Here is an 18,776-nt window from a genome sequence, read left to right on the forward strand (position 1 = left end):
CTTCTTTTATGGTTAATAAGTAGGCTTATACTGTTCAAACATATATACAATCTAATTTATTGCTCAACACTGTGTTTGGATCTAATCTTCTTTCATTTCCGATGTGGATTTAACTTTCTTACAAAATGAAATGCTGTGTCCTGCTCACTTAGAGGAGTAGAAGACCAGGTTCTTTTATTGGCAGAAAGTAGTTCATGTACTCTGGCTCCCAGTGCTTTCTCTGGCTGTGCCCTCACTGTCCTAGCCCCAGTCTAGCCCCACTGACACATTCAGACACTTGACACTTGCCATTTTGTTGGTGTGGAGTTCCCTACTTTAAGTCCCTGCTCAGATTTCCATCTCAGTTAGGGAGGCCTTCTCTGACTCCTTTACATAGAATAATATATCCCTGTCCTTATCTTGCTTTGCTAGACTCTGTTTCACTTGTTACTGTGTGATATACTTGTTTTTAATTTGCCTCTCCCAAATAGAATGTAAGCTCTCTCAAAGTAGATAGTGTGTTTCATTTATTACTGTTGCCCTGTTGCCTGCAACAGCTTGGTGTGGTAGGGGTTCCAATGAATATTTGTGGAATTAATTAATAAATTAATAAAATAAATTAAGGAAGTTGTAACACAGGTATTGTCCATGAACTTGAAGTGACATTAGGTATAGGACATACTGGTCAGGAATGAGAAGGTGTTTGGTTAAAATAACCCGTGTTAATATAGAAGGCCATACTAATAACAAATCTGGTGGTTAACAGGAACTAGACTCTGACCATAACATAATGGTATGTGTTTATGTGTGTGTGTATTTGATTGTTTATTAAAAATTTAAGGGCTGATTCAAAAGAATTGAATACTATCAAAAATGTATTAGTCAATGACTTAAGTATGTATATGGGTATATTCATGTACGTAGGTATATATATTCAGTGCCCTGGTGTATGTATGAATATGCAACCAAAACCTCATTGAAGAGATACTATCATGGTTATTTCTGTAATCTTAGATGCTCAGAATACACCACTCTATCACAGGGATAGGTCAGACCTGTAGTCTAATTCATTCTGGATTATTGGTAGCATATCACCATTGATGGTTGTAATGGGAAGACTATGATGTGTGTTCCTATATTTTACCAAGATTGTGAAGAAGACAAAATAGAAACATGTAGCTCTTGACATATGCACAGGAAGATCTTTTGATGTGGTATTTTGGAATCTACACTGCCAATAACTTCAGAAGCTGGTTGCAATTTTGAGTACAATACTCAGTCTGTCATAGATGATGTTCATTAAGGAGCTTCTAGCTCCATCTTGCTGGAAAATAAAGTTATTAGAGAATTCTTATTGCTATGGGGGAAAATACGTTTCTTCTCTGGAAAAATACGGAAGAATAGATTGGAGGCTCTGTAATCTAAAAAGGCAGAGAGAGCTGTTTATAAAGCCTGTGAAGAACTTGCGTTCTTATGCTCAAATCTTGGTTCTCCCATTTCCAAATTCTAAATTGTGGCCAAATTCTTTAACTCATTTAATCTTCTGTTTCCTATATTTAAAATGAGAATAGAATTACTCTCTCAGGAAGAATTGGTGAGCTAATTTTTATAATGGGCCAAGTGAAATTTTTGGCATTTGTTGATACTCAGCAAGTGGTATTTTTTCATCCATTTCTAATTTGTCGTTGTTTTCTCTTGAAACGTATCCTGGTAGATAATTCAGTTTGATTATAACAGTATATAATAAAAGACAAAATAATTTCTAGAAGTCAAGGGCCAAACCTTCTGTATAAGGAATAGGAAAGTAGTATCTATTACTGCTGACTTTGTGTCATTTGCAAAGATGTGTATTTGTGACCCCATTTCATCCTGGAAACAATTCCTCAAGGGAAGGACTGTCATCCTTGTTGTATCAACAAAGAAACTATAGAGTAGCTGATTTATTTTTTGGTAACCGAGACTTGCAACCTTCATTTAGCTATTTCTCAAAGAATTCCTCTATCAATGAAGATTTTGATAAGAGAAAGCCTGAATATGAAAGATAGGCTCTCTTGTCTTTTTTGGGCTTTAAGCTTTTCTTAAAAGGAAGAAAAAAAAAAGTAAGTAAAGATTAAGCTTATGAATTGTGCCTGTTTTTTGTTACTTTTAATCCTTCTCTCCAGCATCTGATGCTTATCAGGGTTTTCCTGAAGCAGTGATTTTTATATGCATTGCTAGGTGTCTTGTAAAAATCTAGTTATGCGTATAGTTTGTTATTGATGCCTACTTTCTAATACGAATGTTATCCACATTTGTTATTTAAGGCTATTTTAATAGTATCACTGAAAGAGCCAGAAAAATGTAGATGTATAAATGGAACTCCTGAATTTTCACAGGTAGATTATTTACTTTGTAAATCCTGTCATTTTTGTATTAGCAATGAAGGATTATGTTGATAAAAAGAAATATTTTTTTCTACCTCATTGGAGCTGGGAGAGAAGCCATATATATTTATATATATATATATTATATATATATAATATATATATTTATATATTTAACTTTTTATTTGAGAGAGTGAGCAAGAGAGAGCAGGAGAAGGGGGAGGGGCAGAGGGAGAAGCAGATTCCCTGCCAAACAGGGGACTCCACAAAAGGCTGGGCCCCAGGACCGTGAGATTGTGACCTGAGCCAAAGGCAGACACTGAACCAACTGAGCCACCCAGTCACCCCAAGAAGCTATATTAAATAGAAGTGGTGTGTGCACAGTGCCCAAAGAAAGATACAGACCTGGTAGGTTTTCAGACAGTGCAACTCTGTTATCAGTTGCTTGTTTATATCAGTCCTGAAAGTATTACCATCCATGCCTGATGTGAAATAAAGTACAGAGTTTTTTGGAGAAGAGTGGGAAAGAAGGAAATTATACTTTTTAACTTCCCTTACAGAAATGCGAGGTGCATCCTTTTTAGTTGCTCCTTTAGAATTTTTTCTTTAGTTGTATTACTAATAGTTCCATTTACAACATGTAGAAGAAGATGAGAGAGGTTTTTAGTAGCCTTTATCATGTATTAACAAATGATCTGAGGTGCTGAGTAGTGGAGTTAAAAATAGTGCTTAAAATGTCATTTTTAATCCAATAACATTATCTCTGTCTCTTCACCAAGCTTCAGTATCAGTTTTATGTGGTGTGAATTTTATTTGAATGGGTAATTTGGAAGTTTAGATGGGTCACTCAATTACCAGTAGAGGGATTAAAAGGAATTGACAAGTAATGCCCAGCAACCACAGAAAGAATGATGAGAAGCTAAACTCTGATTTCTTATACCTGTTAGTGTCTAACAAATTGTAATTAGGGTGTTTTTTTTTTTAAAGAATTTATTTATTTATTTGACAGAGATCACAAGTAGGCAGAGAGGCAGGCAGAGAGAGAGGAGGAAGCAGGCTCCCTGCTGAGCAGAGAGCCCGACGCGGGACTCGATCCCAGGACCCTGAGATCATGACCTGAGCCGAAGGCAGCGGCTTAACCCACTGAGCCACTCAGGCGCCCCTGTAATTAGGGTTTTTTTATTATGCAGAATAATTGTGAGGCTAAGAGTCCAAAAGAGCCATGCTCATAATAGGGTTATTTCCTAGAAGGTTTATTATAATCAAAACCGTAAAATGATCGACACCAGACGTTGGCCACATTTAGACCCCTACCTGTTTATATGAATAAAGTTTTATTGGAACACAGGCAGGCTCACTCGCTTACATTTGTATCATCCTTCTTATTCTAATGACAGACCTTTAAATAGTTAAATTGAGATCCCATGACCCACAAAACCTAAAGTAGTGACTAGCCCGTTTAGTAAAGTTTGCCATTTCTTAACAATGGGGTTTATAAAATAGATTCCGTATTTAAAACTTCTAATGAAAAAGAATTTTACCAATAATAAGAGTGCATTATCCTGAACTTTGAAGTTCCTTTTATTTAAACTTGAGCATATCTAAAATATTACACAATTTCTTTAACATTCTTCTTGGTAGAAGTTCTTTTATAAATACTAGTTAGAAAAATGCATTTCTTTTTTCCTTCAGTGGTTCTGAGGTTATTTTGAGTGTGGACATGAGGCAGAATTGACAGACCTAATATTCCCTGTTAAAAATGTTCTTGTGGAAATAAACGTTGAGTAAAACAACAAAGCAGCTTTTTCCATCTAGAATCAGGTAGAAATTTTGCATTGATCACTGTATAAAACTATCTTATTTATTGCCTTCTTATCAGCCTCCTTCATTAGAATGTAGATTCCATGCAGGGAACTTAGTCTTGTTTACTACTGTATTCCCTCTCGCTGGAACAGTGCCTGCCGTTCAATAAATACTGATGACTGGACAGAGGAAAGGGTGATCTCAAGTGAAAGATGTCAAGTAACATATAAACCTGTCACCAAAACTAGTTATTCAAATTGATCAGTATTCAGTTTGCATTTCTGAAGATCTTAATAGCATAGAATTTGTGAACGTCAACCATAATATAGCCACATACCATGAGAAGAAATATTTGTTAATCTCTTGGCTCCTTCTGGGTGAGATGGCTATATTTGAGGGAGGAAAATGTGGACACTGGCATTAAACTTGGCATTAGCAGTCCAAATTATTTAATATTTCTGGACTTTATTTTTGAAATTAAGTAGTGTATTGTATATAAGGCCTTCAATTCAGTGTCAAGTTCCTGGTGAGGCCCCAGTAAATGGTAATGTAACGTAATGCTGATACGCATACTGTCATTTTTTATATAATGGGAAATACTTGATCATTTTAAATTTGCCTAATGTTCTCTATTCTCCCCCTACCTCCGAACCTCCACCCTGCTCCTAACAAGTGTCCCATGAGGTCAGGCGAGCTCAGTAGAAGTCCTTTCCTTCTTTCCTTCCACTTTTCCTCCCACCCTCCCTCTTCTGTATGTTTCTGGCTTGATTTAGAATTGGTTGATGACAGTTTCTTCTCAACCCCATCAACCGCTATGACCATCTAAGAAGGATCTTAAAACAAAAGGCCCTCATCCTTATGTATGGAAGTATTTATCAAGTGGCATCTCTTTGTTCTGGATTTACCAGAGCCTCTCCCCGTTTTAAGCCAAGCCCATGCAGAAGGGGTCTCAGGTACTCAGATGGGCTAGCGCAGTTCCCTTGCTTCTGTGTTCTTCCCTTTTTTCTCTCACTGTTCAGAATCTGTCCAGCTTTGGGTTCTTTCTCCCTTTTGGAAGGAAGAAAAAGTCCTGTTTTAACAGTCCCCAAAGGTAAGATAGAAAAGAGTGAGAGAGAAGTCAGAAGTGAGACTATGTGTATGTGGTGAGCACAGTTTTTTAATAGCTAAAAGGTATTATGATATAAGTTTTTTGTACTTTATTTAGAGAAAATTTAATCCTTACAGATAATTCTTGAATTGTTTAGAAAAAAGCATGAAGACATTGCCATAAGTGATTGAAATGTTTAAGGTTTGAGTTTGCAGTAGAGTAGACTGACTGGAAGTACAATAAAATATGGGGAAATTGTTTAAGGAGACATCCCTCTACACACTTGAGCACTCACTTTTTCCCTCTGGAGTTGCTTTGTTATTGCAAATTGACAACTTTGCAATTAAAGTGATTAATGATGTACCCTAGTGTTTATGGGTCTTGAGGTCAGTGAGCCCAAAGATGGCCATGCTGTGGGAAACTTAGATAGAGCTCATCTCACAGAAGAGGAACTTAAAAATCCTCCTGTTTTCTGTATGATTGTTTATGAGTTAAGCATATTAGATATGGTTGAAGGAGTCACCAAGACATAATGAGTAATGTGAATAATCTTTATCAGTCTAGTTCTGTTGCTTAGTTCCTCATTCTTAAACACCAGTGTGAATATTTACTGGCTAGTTTTTTAAAACTAAGAGCACATTATTTTATAAAGCAGTATTAGAAAAATACATTAATTCAGTATATAACTTAAATATAACACCATTCATAGGATGTCCATAAAATGCAGTTTTATTTGATTCTTTTGAACCTAATCCCTGATAGAGCTATTGCTTATTTTTGGCATTATTTTTCCTATAAATTATTCTAAGCAGCGCATCACAATTCTAGTTTCTAATAAAATCCATTATAACATAGAAATAGTTCAGCTGTGTAGCCAGAAGTTCTCAAACTGGTTGCAGTGCACCAGGGATTGTTATTTTGGATGCTGCTCTCCCAAAAATCAATCAACTTTCAAAGTAGATTGTTCTAGCCACACTGATGGCTTTGTTCTTTGAATTCCATGAGCTGAGGAGAGTACTGGGCCAGGGCACTAGTCTCTCACCATCATGGCTTAGTCCTGTACAGTGGCTTCACACTATGAGAAGAGAAAACAATAAGCAAATTGTTGAGCCATGGCACTAAGCCATTGCCAGGATCTCTGCTGGTTTGAAACACAAAGTACATAAAAGTGACTTGTGATGATCACTGTGGTTGAAATGGAGATATGTCACCCTGTTGTATATTTCCCAGGATTTGGAGAGAAAAATGTGGGAATAATTTTTAATAGTTATACCTCAGTTTTTAAAACTGCTTATCTATTTAAACGTCTTTTAAAAATGATTCACTTTGAAGTAATCTCTGACATTTCTAAAGTAAAGGAGCAGATGATCAGTATAATGTATTTTTTTTTAAAGAAAGACAACTGTAAAAATCTTAATTTTGAGAAATAGTTTTTCTTACTCACATATTAGGATTTTCTCCTCGGAATATAGGAAATACATTTTTCAGTTTGATGAAGAAAATAGGATTTTCCTCCCTTAAATTATTCTAATAATTTATTCTAATAACCTTTGGGTAGCTTATTTAAACACAGTTGAAGAAAGCACTAGTTTGATAAAGAATATATTCGATATGACAAAAGGTTTTGTGGATTATATGGATTGTAATATTTCTTTTCCTTTATTTTAGTCACTTGCAGGAGGCTTAAGTAAACATTTCAGACTTACAAAGATTTACTTTCTTTACTGTTTCTTTAAAATAGCATTTCCCAGAGGATTTTTTCCTTCTCTAACTCCAGTCTTGAGAAAGGTTTCCTAAATAAATAAGTATTCTAAATACATTAGTATGCCATACTTGAAAGGGGTATGGACAACAGTCTGCAATATTTTTTTCTTTAGGCATTAAAGGCTCTGAGAAGTTCTGTGCCTAGCATATTTATGTAACTGAAGTATTACAGCTATCTTTGGTAACAGAATCTCTTTTTTTGTTTTCTGTTTTGAAAAGTCGCTTTCCGTGAAACATACTTTGAGAAGTAGTTTTTCTTGCCATAAAAAGAGCACACGTATGTTTTATAAAACAGAAAACACAAAAGAGAAAAAACAAATATTCATAGCCTTTACTAAAATGTTAGTCTGTTTCCATCTACTTTTTCCATGCACTGACCCTACTGGATTTTCTATTTTATATCTTCCTTTTTTCACTCAATATCATAAAGTAGGCATGTTCTCACGCAATTTAGGATTCTTTCAAAGAATGGTTTTAATCATTGCATTTTCCTATTGTGGTTTTATTGCAATTAACCATTTCCTCATTGTTGTTTATTTAAACTGTTGTTTCCAGTTTTTCAGTATATAAGTTACATTGTAGGGAATGAATATCTTTATACATAAAGCCCTTTCCTTAATTCCAGGTTGTTTCCTTATGATAGATTCCCAGCAGCTGATTATTATGTCAAAGGGTATGAGCTTTCTTCAAGGCTTATTTATTTATTTATTTACTTAATTTATTTATTTGACAGAGAGAGCACAAGTAGGCAGAGAGCAGGTAGAGAAAGGGGGAAGCAGTCTTCCTGCTGAGCAGAGAGCCTGATGCAGGGCTCCATCCCAGGACCTGAGACCATGACCTGAGCGGAAGGCAGAGCTTAACCCACTGAGCCACCCAGCTGCCCCTCTTCAAGGCTTTTTATAAACAAATGCGAAATTATTTTTCAAGAGAGCTATATTAATATATAGTTTTTCCAGCAACATGCAGTCTCACAAACATTATGTGTTAACATTTAAAAAAATTCTACACACTTGAGAGCAAAAGGTGGTATATCTTATTTTATTTTATAATAATTAATGAAGTCTGACTTGTTAAAAACCTAGTACCAATGCTGTTCATTAATTTTGCAAATTTCATTTGTCATGTATTTTAATTTCTCAAAGCATAGTAGTTTGTGTCATAAGAATATGTAATTTTACTTAAATATACATGTAAGTTAAAATACACTTAAATATAAGATAAATACACTTAAATACTGATCTTATAAAAACGTAATTAATGCATGTTATAGGTACATATACTGTGTGTTTAAAAAAAATTGGGAAAATTTTTCCAAATATTTTTAATGTGGACAGTTTGACTTCTCTACTCCAAAAAGCAAAACCACACTCTAAAATGAGGGCCATTTTAGGTGAGCCTGGGTGGCGAAGTCGGTTGAAGGTCTGCCTTCAGCTTGGGTCATGATCCTGTGGTCCTAGACTTGAGCCCCGCATAGGGCTCCTTGCTCAGTGGGGAGCTTGCTTCTCCCTTTTCCACTCCCTCTGCTTGTACTCTCTCTCTGTCAAATAAACAAATAAAAATTTTTCAAAAAGTCAAATTAAAAAGAATTTTTAATTAAAAAGTAAAATGAGGGCCATTTTAAATAGAAGAGTTAAAAAAATTATGTGGCTTTGGGGCACCTGGGTGGCTCAGTGGGTTAAAGCCTCTGCCTTCAACTCAGGTCATGATCCTAGGATCCTGGGATGGAGCCCCTCTGCTCGGCAGGGAGCCTGCTTCCCCCTCTCCCTCTGCCTGCCTCTCTGCCTACTTGTGATCTCTGTCAAATGAATAAATAAATTCTTTTAAAAAAATTATATGGCTTAAATTATGAACGCCTATAAATTTTCAGAGGTCAGATGAATACTTGCATGTCGTAACAAAGTAACTTTAAGCAAATCTAAGTTTCAATGATTTTATGACTCATTTGGTGGTTATTTAAATATTTAAACCCAAGGAACTAATTTTTATTGCACTGAGTACCAACTACTTTATTTGACATTTCTTTATAAGTAAGTCTGTTTTTCCCCTACAAAATGATGTTTTGTTTTTAATGTTTAATGGACTTAATTCTGGGATTTTGAGGGTGTGTTATCCATTTTTTTTTAAAAGGTTATTTATTTGACAAACAGAGATCACAAGTAGGCAGAGAGGCTGGCAGAGATTGAGGAAGGGAAGCAGGCTCCTTGCTGAGCAGAGAGCCCGATGCGGGCCTCCATCCAAGGACCCTGGGATCATGACCTGAGCCGAAGGCAGAGGCTTTAACCCACTGAGCCACCCAGGCGCCCCATTTCTTTTTTTCTGACTGCTTCTCTTAGTTCAGGTAGTTGCACTTGTGAGACTGAATCAGAAAGTAAGCAGGGCAAATAGATTCAAGTTTCAGATTTTAAGTTCTTCTGTTAATTCAAGATTTCAAGCAGTACAGTATTTTTTGTTGAGCTTTCAGCGCATAAAGTATTTTAGGACTATTATTATTCTGTGCTTTCTCAACAAAGTAAGAGGTTGGATTCCAAAATTAAGTAAACTAACCATTCTGAGCTTCTCCTTGTTATTGTTGCTAACATTGGTTAAGAACTAACACCTAGGAAAAGCTAAGGGGTTTGTTTTCATAGACATAGGGATATATGCATTTTATTCTATTTGGAAACTTGGTGACTGTTAAATATCAAGTTCTTTTTTATAAATTATTTTTACATTGCCAGAAGAGTTCCATGTACCTTTAAGTGTCCAGATGAAAAAGAAAACTACCCTATTATGGCAAACTTCCAATAATGTCTTGGGAGATTTTAATAAGTAGATCCTTTGTGATTACATCTCATTGTGAAATTTCAATGAAAGGAAGATTCCACTGTTCTGTACTTGAACTTGTTTCCTTTGCTTATTATAATAACCCTATAAGCTAAATGAGAAATTGTCTATTTGAGAGTACACATGGAAAGTTATGCAACTTCACAGAGTATAATTCTATATTGTGGTAACCGAATGTTAACATCCATTGTAGCCTCTCATTAGGTCAGCCAATTATTCAGTTGGTGCTTGCCCTAACTAACCAACTTAATTGTTACTGGAAAATTCATTTGCTATTAAAAATGATCAGAGTTCATTATTATAGAAATCAAATATCCTATTATAGTTTCTTTTGTTGGCAATCTGTTCTCTCTATAAGTAAAATAATCTCATGGTCTGTAGCTTAAAATTGTTATCACTTATTTACCTACTATAGTTACATTTCTTTAATCTTGTACTTGATATCGCAGCCTATATTATAAGAGGAGTCACATTGCTTCTGGCATTATTAAGCGTAATATGTACCTTAATATTGGGTAAATTATTAGAAGCTTTCCCAGTCATTTAGTTACTGTCCTTGACTGCAGGTAGTATATTGTAATATGTAAGAATTGTCAGCCAGCTGTATATCCTATGTAATTTACTTACTCTAAACGTTGAAATACCTCATCTGAAAAATGGGGATAAGGATAGTTGCTACTTTGGTTATTTGTCATGATTATATGCAATAGTTGCTCCAAATCAATTAGTTACTGTTAGTCCATGCTAACCAAAGAGCGAGTAATAATACAAAAAGAAGGCATATATTGGAAATACCTAATTTGAATTGGAAATAGGCTCTATGCATGGAGTTCTGCCCTTCTTTCCTTGGTCTCTCCTTTCCACTCTTACTACTGATGACATGTTACATGCCAGGCACAGTGTTGGTGTAGAGACAGAAATGGGATATGGTCATTTCCTTCACTGAAATTATAGCCTAATAGAAGAACTTAAAGTTTAGTTTTAACATAACAAATACATTACCTTGTACAAGCACTTAGGAATATAAACACAAAATAAATACTCATTCAGTGACTCCATTCAACCAGAACTTACTATCTTCACAGAGACCAATATCCTGTGGTCATATTCCTGGGTGTTAGAAGAAAAGGCAGATACCAGGGGAGATAGAGGTTCATATTAGATTTCAGGAACCACTCAAGGATGAGAAAGTCATGTTTATTATACTTTTCAGTTTTGGGTGGAGAATAACCGTAACTGAAAGCTTAAACACGGGTGCATGATGAAGCACAATTGGTGTTTGTCTGTCTTCATTTGAGTGTGTAGAAAACTAATGAATATCCAGTGTGTAAGGATATAGGTACTTGCAGCATTTGAGTTACAGGAGTTAATTAGTAGAGACGAATAGTCAAGACTATGAATTATGAAACTATAAATATTTAACATATTAAGGTATATACTAATAAAATTATATTAATAAGTTATTTGTAAAAACTTATGGTTATTTTCCCTTTTTTCTTTCTTTCTTTCTTTTTTTTTTTTTCCTCCCCTTTTAGGGCATCTGCTACACCCAAGCCTGAGCCAGTTGCCGTGCAGAAGGTGTGTTTCTCATCTGGTATCACTAGGTACCACTTGATTGTCCCTCCTGAATCACTGTCATTTCCATTCTTTGTCTTAGGCCATACTGACAATTTATAGTTTCAATACAGTTTTCCTTACAGTTCTTTTCCTTTAAAGATTGGGGGGGACGGGGGAGGGATGGAAATCAACACATTCTTAATTGACATTTATAATTATACCCATATTATTAAAACATGCTTTCTTTAGCCATATATTATCTAACTTATATCCATATTTCTTACATTCACATTCACTTTTATTTTGTCTATGTTTATTCACATGTTTTAAAGAGAGTAAAAAAAGTGGTTCCAGAAAATGAATGTCACAAGTCTTTGATAACATTTTATTAGTAATATTAATAGGTTTCTAATTACATTTTCAGTGTATTCTAGATTAGGTTATTGGCAAGTACCTTTTTTCTCTCATATATATTTTCAAATGGTCCGCAACCATTTTTCATACACAGCTGGCTTATACTTTGGGGGGTTTTCTCCTTAATTTTATTTGTGCCTTTCCACTGAATTACTTATATTGATTTGCTGAAACATAAGTTACTTCCCTCCTCCCAATTAGCTTTATTATTTCTACAAGATTAATTTAGATTACTTATTTTTTCTTAAAATGAAACATAATAGGGCCACCCTTGTAGGTTTTTAAAAGAATTTGATTGTTCTTCTTTTGGGATGGTAGGGTGAGTAGGAATTTATTCTTGAATGTCACAGAAGCTTAACCTTTTGTTTTGTTTTGTTTTAAACTTAACACTTTCTTTGGGATAAGGATTTGCAAACACAAACTATGTTAATTTTAGGAGGAATTAATCTTTCTTAGTAATTAATGTTTCTTTGAGAAACAACAAAGAAACATCCAAGATCATTTCTTTTTTTAAAACAACTATTAACTATTTTGGAAGAGGGAAAGAATTTTTATTCCACCTCTAAAGAATATCTCAAAACATTCCAGAGAGAAAACAGGTGGATTTTTGAGATTTTTCTTTTAAGCAATATCTTTATTCAAAATAATCATTAGAATGTGCACATTTTTAGTTAGATGAGAAAATGATCTTTTCCTTCTGTTTAAAAAATATTTTTTATTAGGAGACTTAGAAATATGCTGTTTTTTTCTGCGTGAATCAAATAATTGTACTCTGTGGTGTATAGTAATAAGGCCTCGATGACGGCTTTTTAATCAGTGGACATGTGATTACTGAGCATGTGCCTTTGTCTAGCACTGTGCAAGAATTCGAGGAAAGGGGGGGTTATTACATAATTACTCTGGGGAGTAATTAAACATGTTTGAAAGATGGAATTAAATCAAGACTCTGGATATTCTAAAATAAATGTTTTGGTTAGCAATATTTTGTTTATTATGGGGTATTTAAAATTTTTTTCCTTTTGGGAAATTAAAGTGTCTGTTGACACTTACGATGGCATTTAGGCTTTTTGATAGTTTTCCTACTCTAGTTCCTAGATATTGTGAAACTTCTTTCATTTTTATATATATAAAAAAAAAACCCTCATCGTGTGCATCTGTGTTGTGCATGTTGGGATCAGTTGGCATGCATGTTACGCTCATTGTTTTTATGTAGAAACAAGTAAAATCGGGGCTGCTAACACAATTGTGTTTGTCTTTTTAAAAACTAGCTGTGTGTTCTTTTCAGTTCTATTTTGCATGTATTTGGTGTGTTTTTGTGTATGTTTATTTTTATTTTACATAGGGAGAACCTAAAGAAGTAGTTAAACCTGTGCCCATTACATCTCCTGCTGTGTCCAAAGTCACTTCCACAACCAACATGGCCTACAATAAGGCACCACGACCCTTTGGTTCTGTGTCTTCACCAAAAGTCACATCCATCCCATCACCATCGTCTGCCTTCACCCCAGCCCATGCGACCACTTCATCACATGCTTCCCCTCCACCTGTGGCTGCTGTCACTCCTCCCTCATTTGCTGCATCCGGACTGCATGCTAATGCCAGTCTTAGTGCTGACCAGCATTCATCTGCACTGAGCGCTGGTAAACCTGCAGTTAATGTCCCACGGCAGCCCACAGTCACCACCGCGTGTTCCGAGACTGCTCAGGAGCTAGCAGAGGGGCAGAGAAGAGGATCCCAGGGTGACATTAAACAGCAAAATGGGTAGGTGGCCAAGGGTGCTTTCTGCTCTTATCAAAACTCTTCTTTCAGGCAATTTCCGGGAGATAATTTACCCCCACACCCCATCAGCTGTTCTTGGAAGGAAAGAAGATAAAATTTTATTTGCTTCATTAACATGTAGCTTTATATTATATACATGTAGCACTTTCTGCAAGGCAATTATAGGTTAATCAAAACCTGAGTACTGCATTTTGACATGTTATGAACCATGTAACATACTACTCTGTAACTCTTTCTCCAAGTCCTGGTATAACGTGGAGCAGCTGGCACTTATAATGCAAGGCAGATCTTGAATCTTTCTTTCTCATTTTTTCCATCCTTTTATTAGTCACTGAAAGTTTAAACAGAGTGGTTACAGTTGTGTCAGCTTATGTATCTCATCCTAAGGAGAGAGGAAATGAGGAGCTTGTAAGAAGCTTTTTTTCTAAGAAGTTGTCTTAAGACAGAAAACAAATCTAGTTTTGACTCATGTCTACGTATGATGCATTAGCTTAGGTCAGATAGTCAGCAACATTCTTTTCAGATAAGCTTAAGCTAGAATTTGGTCTGTAAAAGCAAACAGTAATGACAGAACAATAGCATCGAAGGATACTTCCCAAACATCAGAAACAAATTAGAGGATGTTTTCATTGTAAAGGTTTTTCTAAAATGTGAATAGGTTTATGGAAGTGGACACTAGATGTTCAATGTCAGTGGAAGTTTTGAAAATCTATTCCTTATTATTTTTTTCCTTTTTGAGGCATTTAAAAGCATTGGTTGATGTGCATTTTCAGCAGCTTCCTTTATAGATGGTCGTCTTACTCTTTTTGGAATTCTGTGACTATACTTGAAGCCAAAGTCATTTTTGTAAAATCATTTTGATCACATTTATTGTGACAAAAATGTGCTTTAAAAGGAAAACAAAGGAAAATCATCTGCATGCATGATTTTTTTTTTTAACCAATGCCAGTTCCCAGGAAAATATAATTAAAATAATTGCGTGCATAGGTCCTTTCTGAGATAATCCCTTCCGAATGTTAATTCATGTAATGAAGGGGCTGTGCTTTCTGTAGCACCGCTGCCATGGCAACGTGGGGCTTTGAAAAGAAGGTGGCAGGGCTCCAGCCTGCTGCTGAGAGAAAGAGCAGGAGGTCTGGAAGAACAGCTACTGCTTCGAAAATACAGTTTTTGTGGTTGTGGGTGGCTTTTTAAAGTTTTGAAGCATATATTGAGGAAAATTAGTGTCCTTCAAAGAACGTTATTTCTTCTTTTATTTGAGAAAGAGAAATAATATGTAGTGTTGAGGTGTGTTTGGTTGTGTTTTTTTGTATGTCCATTTCAAGACAATAGAATTTAGAGTGAGCAAAGTGGATATTCTTAGAAGAAAGATGCTGCCTGTCAAATTATTGGCCCCATCGAATACTCAAAGCAGAAATCTACTATGTTAATTAAATTCCCATTTCAGTGTAAAAAAGTCCACTGGAAGAAGTGTCTGAACAAAAATATTTCTCCTCCTTACATTTCTTGAAATTTTATAAAATGGTCTTTTTCTTTTCTTTTTTTTTTTTTAAGGAAAAAAATCCAACTTTACTGATTCATATAAGATAGTCTTCATAGTGGAAACTTATACAGGTAAAAGTAAATTGAGGTATGGAAAAGTACTATATTTACAACATGAAAATATGAATAAGAAACTTAATAAAAACAACTTTATAATGAATAAGGAGCTTTATAAAAACAACTTTGACCCTTAAACATAAAATGATTTAAAGCTTATTATTTTCAAACTGAAACTGTAGGCAGTGGTGTATAGTAATAAGTCCTCGATGACGGCTTTTTAATCAGTGGACATGTGATTACTGAGCATGTGCCTTTGTCTAGCACTGTGCAAGAATTCGAGGAAAGGGGGGTTATTACATATTTTGCATCATGAACAAGCAAGGTACTGCTTCACACTAGCAAACTGGGTATATTTAAAGATAGGTTGATTTCAGATGTTGTCCAGGTGATGGACAATGAACACTTGATTAGTCTGAAAACAAGTGTGGTGTCTGTGAAATTCTCAGACAGATTTGCAGTTGACATTTCTCTCACTGCATTCAGATTAGAGAAATCAAAGATAAATCACACTTTTTACTAGTCAATGATCTGTCATTTTGAAGGATAAGTGTTTTGTGGTATTGGTGAATATATTTCCCTCATCAGGTAGCAAACTTTGTCTGAAATAATTGTCAAGAGTATTTACTAATTATGTGATTAGTACATTCATTTTTCATATTTTTGTAATGTTACAAAAGATATGCAATGTTGAGAGTTGTAACTTTTTATTAATTACTTTTTATTTTAAAAATAATACATGCCAGTAACCAAAAATTTAAGAGTTCAGAAGGGTATAAAGCTAAGTTCTTAAGTTGACTTTTTCCTCAAAGCAGAAAGATTATTAGTATTTAAGTGATTTTTTTTAAATTTTTTTTTAAAGATTTTATTTATTTATTTGACAGAGAGAGATCACAAGTAGGCAGAGAGGCAAGCAGAGAGGCAGACAGAGAGAGAGAGAGGTGGAAGCAGGCTCCCTGCTGAGCAGAGAGCCCGATGTGGGACTCGATCCCAGGACCCTGAGATCATGACCTGAGCCGAAGGCAGTGGCTTAACCCACTGAGCCACCCAGGCACCCCTAGTATTTAAGTGATTTAAAGTCATTGGCCAGTTTGCCAAATTGATAGGTGTCTCACCCAAATTTATGTGGGATTAATTAACATAAGACACAAATAAGTGTTTACTTGTTATGCATTACTACTGAGAAATTATTACTCATCATAAAGTGTAAAATCTGTAATTATATTGATAGTTTTAGAAGGTTTCTTAATAAAGCTATATAAGTGCTATTGTTCCTTCTTATAAATAACACTGAATAAGGCACTTTGTGAAATTTTTAATCTTTCTTCTACATATACAAATTATTGGTCTTGACTTGCTATTTTCCTTACTCCTCTCCCTCTTTACTCTACTTAGACCAAAATGGGACTTTGTATTCCAAACTGGAAGGGAAGCTATTTTGCATCAAGTAGTTTAAGTAATTTACCTTTTCTCTTTCCATATGCCTTGCATTATAATGTGCCACTGCTTTCAAGAGGTAAGTGTGTCATGTATCCTTTATTAATTTCAATTTTGTTGGACTGCAATTTCTTCTAACAGTTCCAATATGTCATATTGAAGAAACTGGTGGCCTTGGAAGATGCAAAGTATGATATCATAGTAATATTTTAAAATGCTTTTCTTTTTACAGAAAACACAAGTGACAAAGTTAGTATCCACATTACTGGAGAGGAAATATGGTGATTTATATATGAGTAAAGAGCATGAATGTGTCTGATTTTTGCAAAATTAACATTTTGCAAAACCGCTGTCATTAAACACAATTTAGTGTTTTCAATAAGTTTGGTTTGCATTGCTATGTTGTAGTGAATTGCTTTTTGGTAATAAATAATAGTATTTAACTTTTGCCATAAAATATATGTGGGGTTTGCTGTGTAGTGGTTTATAAGACATAATGCTTGGGGGAATGTAATTTGTGTCAGTCAAGACTGTTAAAAGGCAAAGAGAAAGATACAAGAGAAAGCATAAACATACGTAGCGCTAGCAAATAACATGTACAAAACTAAATTGTTTTCCAAATTCACATAACAAACCAGTGTTCCCAGGTAAAGTTTCTTAAGAACGTTTTTTATTTTTTCAGCAATGTTGCTGGAAGTTTTAGACCTCTACATGTACAGTTGTGTGACTCTAGATACAAGGTTTATACATACCTTTTGACATTAGCTAAGAGAGGTAGTTAGTGGCTTATTAAATGACATAGGTAGTTGGCATAGACATTGGGAATCACTGTGGAATACCCTTAAAACCTTGCTTTTGTGTCTGTTGGTCTTGATGGTACACTGGCTGGTGATTAATAGCCTTAAAAATAGACAAAAATCACATTAGATAAATTAATTTTGTGTTATGATTAGTCTGAGCATGTGCTGAAATGTATCATCACAATGTAGATTAGAATTGAAAATACATAATATTTAACTATTTTAGGCATACCAGAGAATTAATGATCAGATTATTAGAACAACTTTATTCCAGTATGGCTGTGGTCTCACTAATTGAATAGTTCCATGTTCCATACCCTTAGGAATATGGTATACCATGGTACTAGTGAAAGATCGCCATGCCCTAATTTATTATTTAAATTCTTACACACAAAAATTTTGACTAGTTTTTAGAGTCCATAATAAACAATTTCACTTATAAAGGGGAAAAATTGTGCCTTGGAAAAATAAATATAAGCATGTAGGTTAAATATATGTATTTTTAAATTCAGGATTCAGATTCATTAATTTATTAGATATTACTGTCCATTGTGCTAGGTGTTTATGAGTGGATTATGTGATTAATTCTCATTCAGACTTTGAACACTGAGAGGTACTTAATTTTCTCAAGTCATGCATTTGTAAGTGATTAAGATTCAAGCTTAGGTTTTTCTGAAGCCAGTTTGACATGCCTTCCTCTGCATTACCTGACTGTGATCCTGTTCTGTTACTTTGAACTAGTATTTGTTTTGAAATGGGTTGAAGCAGTATAAATGAATAATGTGCATAAACTACAGTTGGGTTTGATAGTACTTTTTTTGTTTTTAGTATCAGTTAGGGGATCTACCCTAAAAACAAATCTGTGTTTGTGTGGTTTTCAGAGTGTCTTTACATAAATTAAACTTACTGCCCTTATAAGAATTCTGAAAGAAAAAGAAATTATAACCATTTCACTGTTTGTAGTAAAAAGGGGCTTCTGTAGATTTCACCTTGTCCAGGGCAGAGGGCAAGTGGCAGCATAGTCAGGGTGAGGAGCCAGGTCTTCTCATTGTCACATTAGCACAGATGCCATTGCAGTGTATGATGCTCCATTCCACCTGGGCACATTTTCTGAAATGCTTGGAAATATTCATTTGATGTATACAAATTGGCATCTTTAGGTCGAAACCAATCTAGTCTCCATTTGTTGCCACTTACTACGCAATAGAACCAGTTCCCTCCCAACTTCATGTTGATACAAAACTTTCCCCCCTAAACTTAAAAATGTTTAACTATGTATCTAAAATTCTGTTCAGGGGAGGTTATTTTGAAAAACTGTTTCCCTGCTATTTAAAATCACAAGGCAGAGGAGAGTATGCTTTGGGTCGTGGCTAC

At 34.9% G+C, this 18,776-nt stretch overlaps 1 protein-coding gene across 15 annotated transcripts in view; it reads left to right on the plus strand.

Moving 5' to 3' along the window:
* The window catches only part of PDLIM5 (PDZ and LIM domain 5), a 202,542-nt gene that overhangs the window by 101,509 nt on the left and 82,257 nt on the right, over positions 1-18,776 (plus strand). For 6 of the 15 annotated variants that reach the window (XM_004756042.3, XM_004756046.3, XM_004756044.3 and 3 more), the window contains 2 exons: positions 11,355-11,397; positions 13,133-13,551. In XM_004756042.3, coding sequence (XP_004756099.1) covers positions 11,355-11,397; positions 13,133-13,551 — 462 coding nt within the window. Of the gene's footprint in view, positions 1-11,354; positions 11,398-13,132; positions 13,552-16,834; positions 16,852-18,776 lie in introns of all 15 variants that reach the window. The other 9 variants (XM_004756045.3, XM_004756049.3, XM_013058027.2 and 6 more) reach the window with 2 other exon arrangements.

The sequence above is a fragment of the Mustela putorius genome, unplaced genomic scaffold (genome assembly GCF_011764305.1).
Source record: "Mustela putorius furo isolate JIRA1106 unplaced genomic scaffold, ASM1176430v1.1 tig00003871_pilon_pilon_pilon, whole genome shotgun sequence".
NCBI classification, from domain to species: domain Eukaryota; kingdom Metazoa; phylum Chordata; class Mammalia; order Carnivora; family Mustelidae; genus Mustela; species Mustela putorius.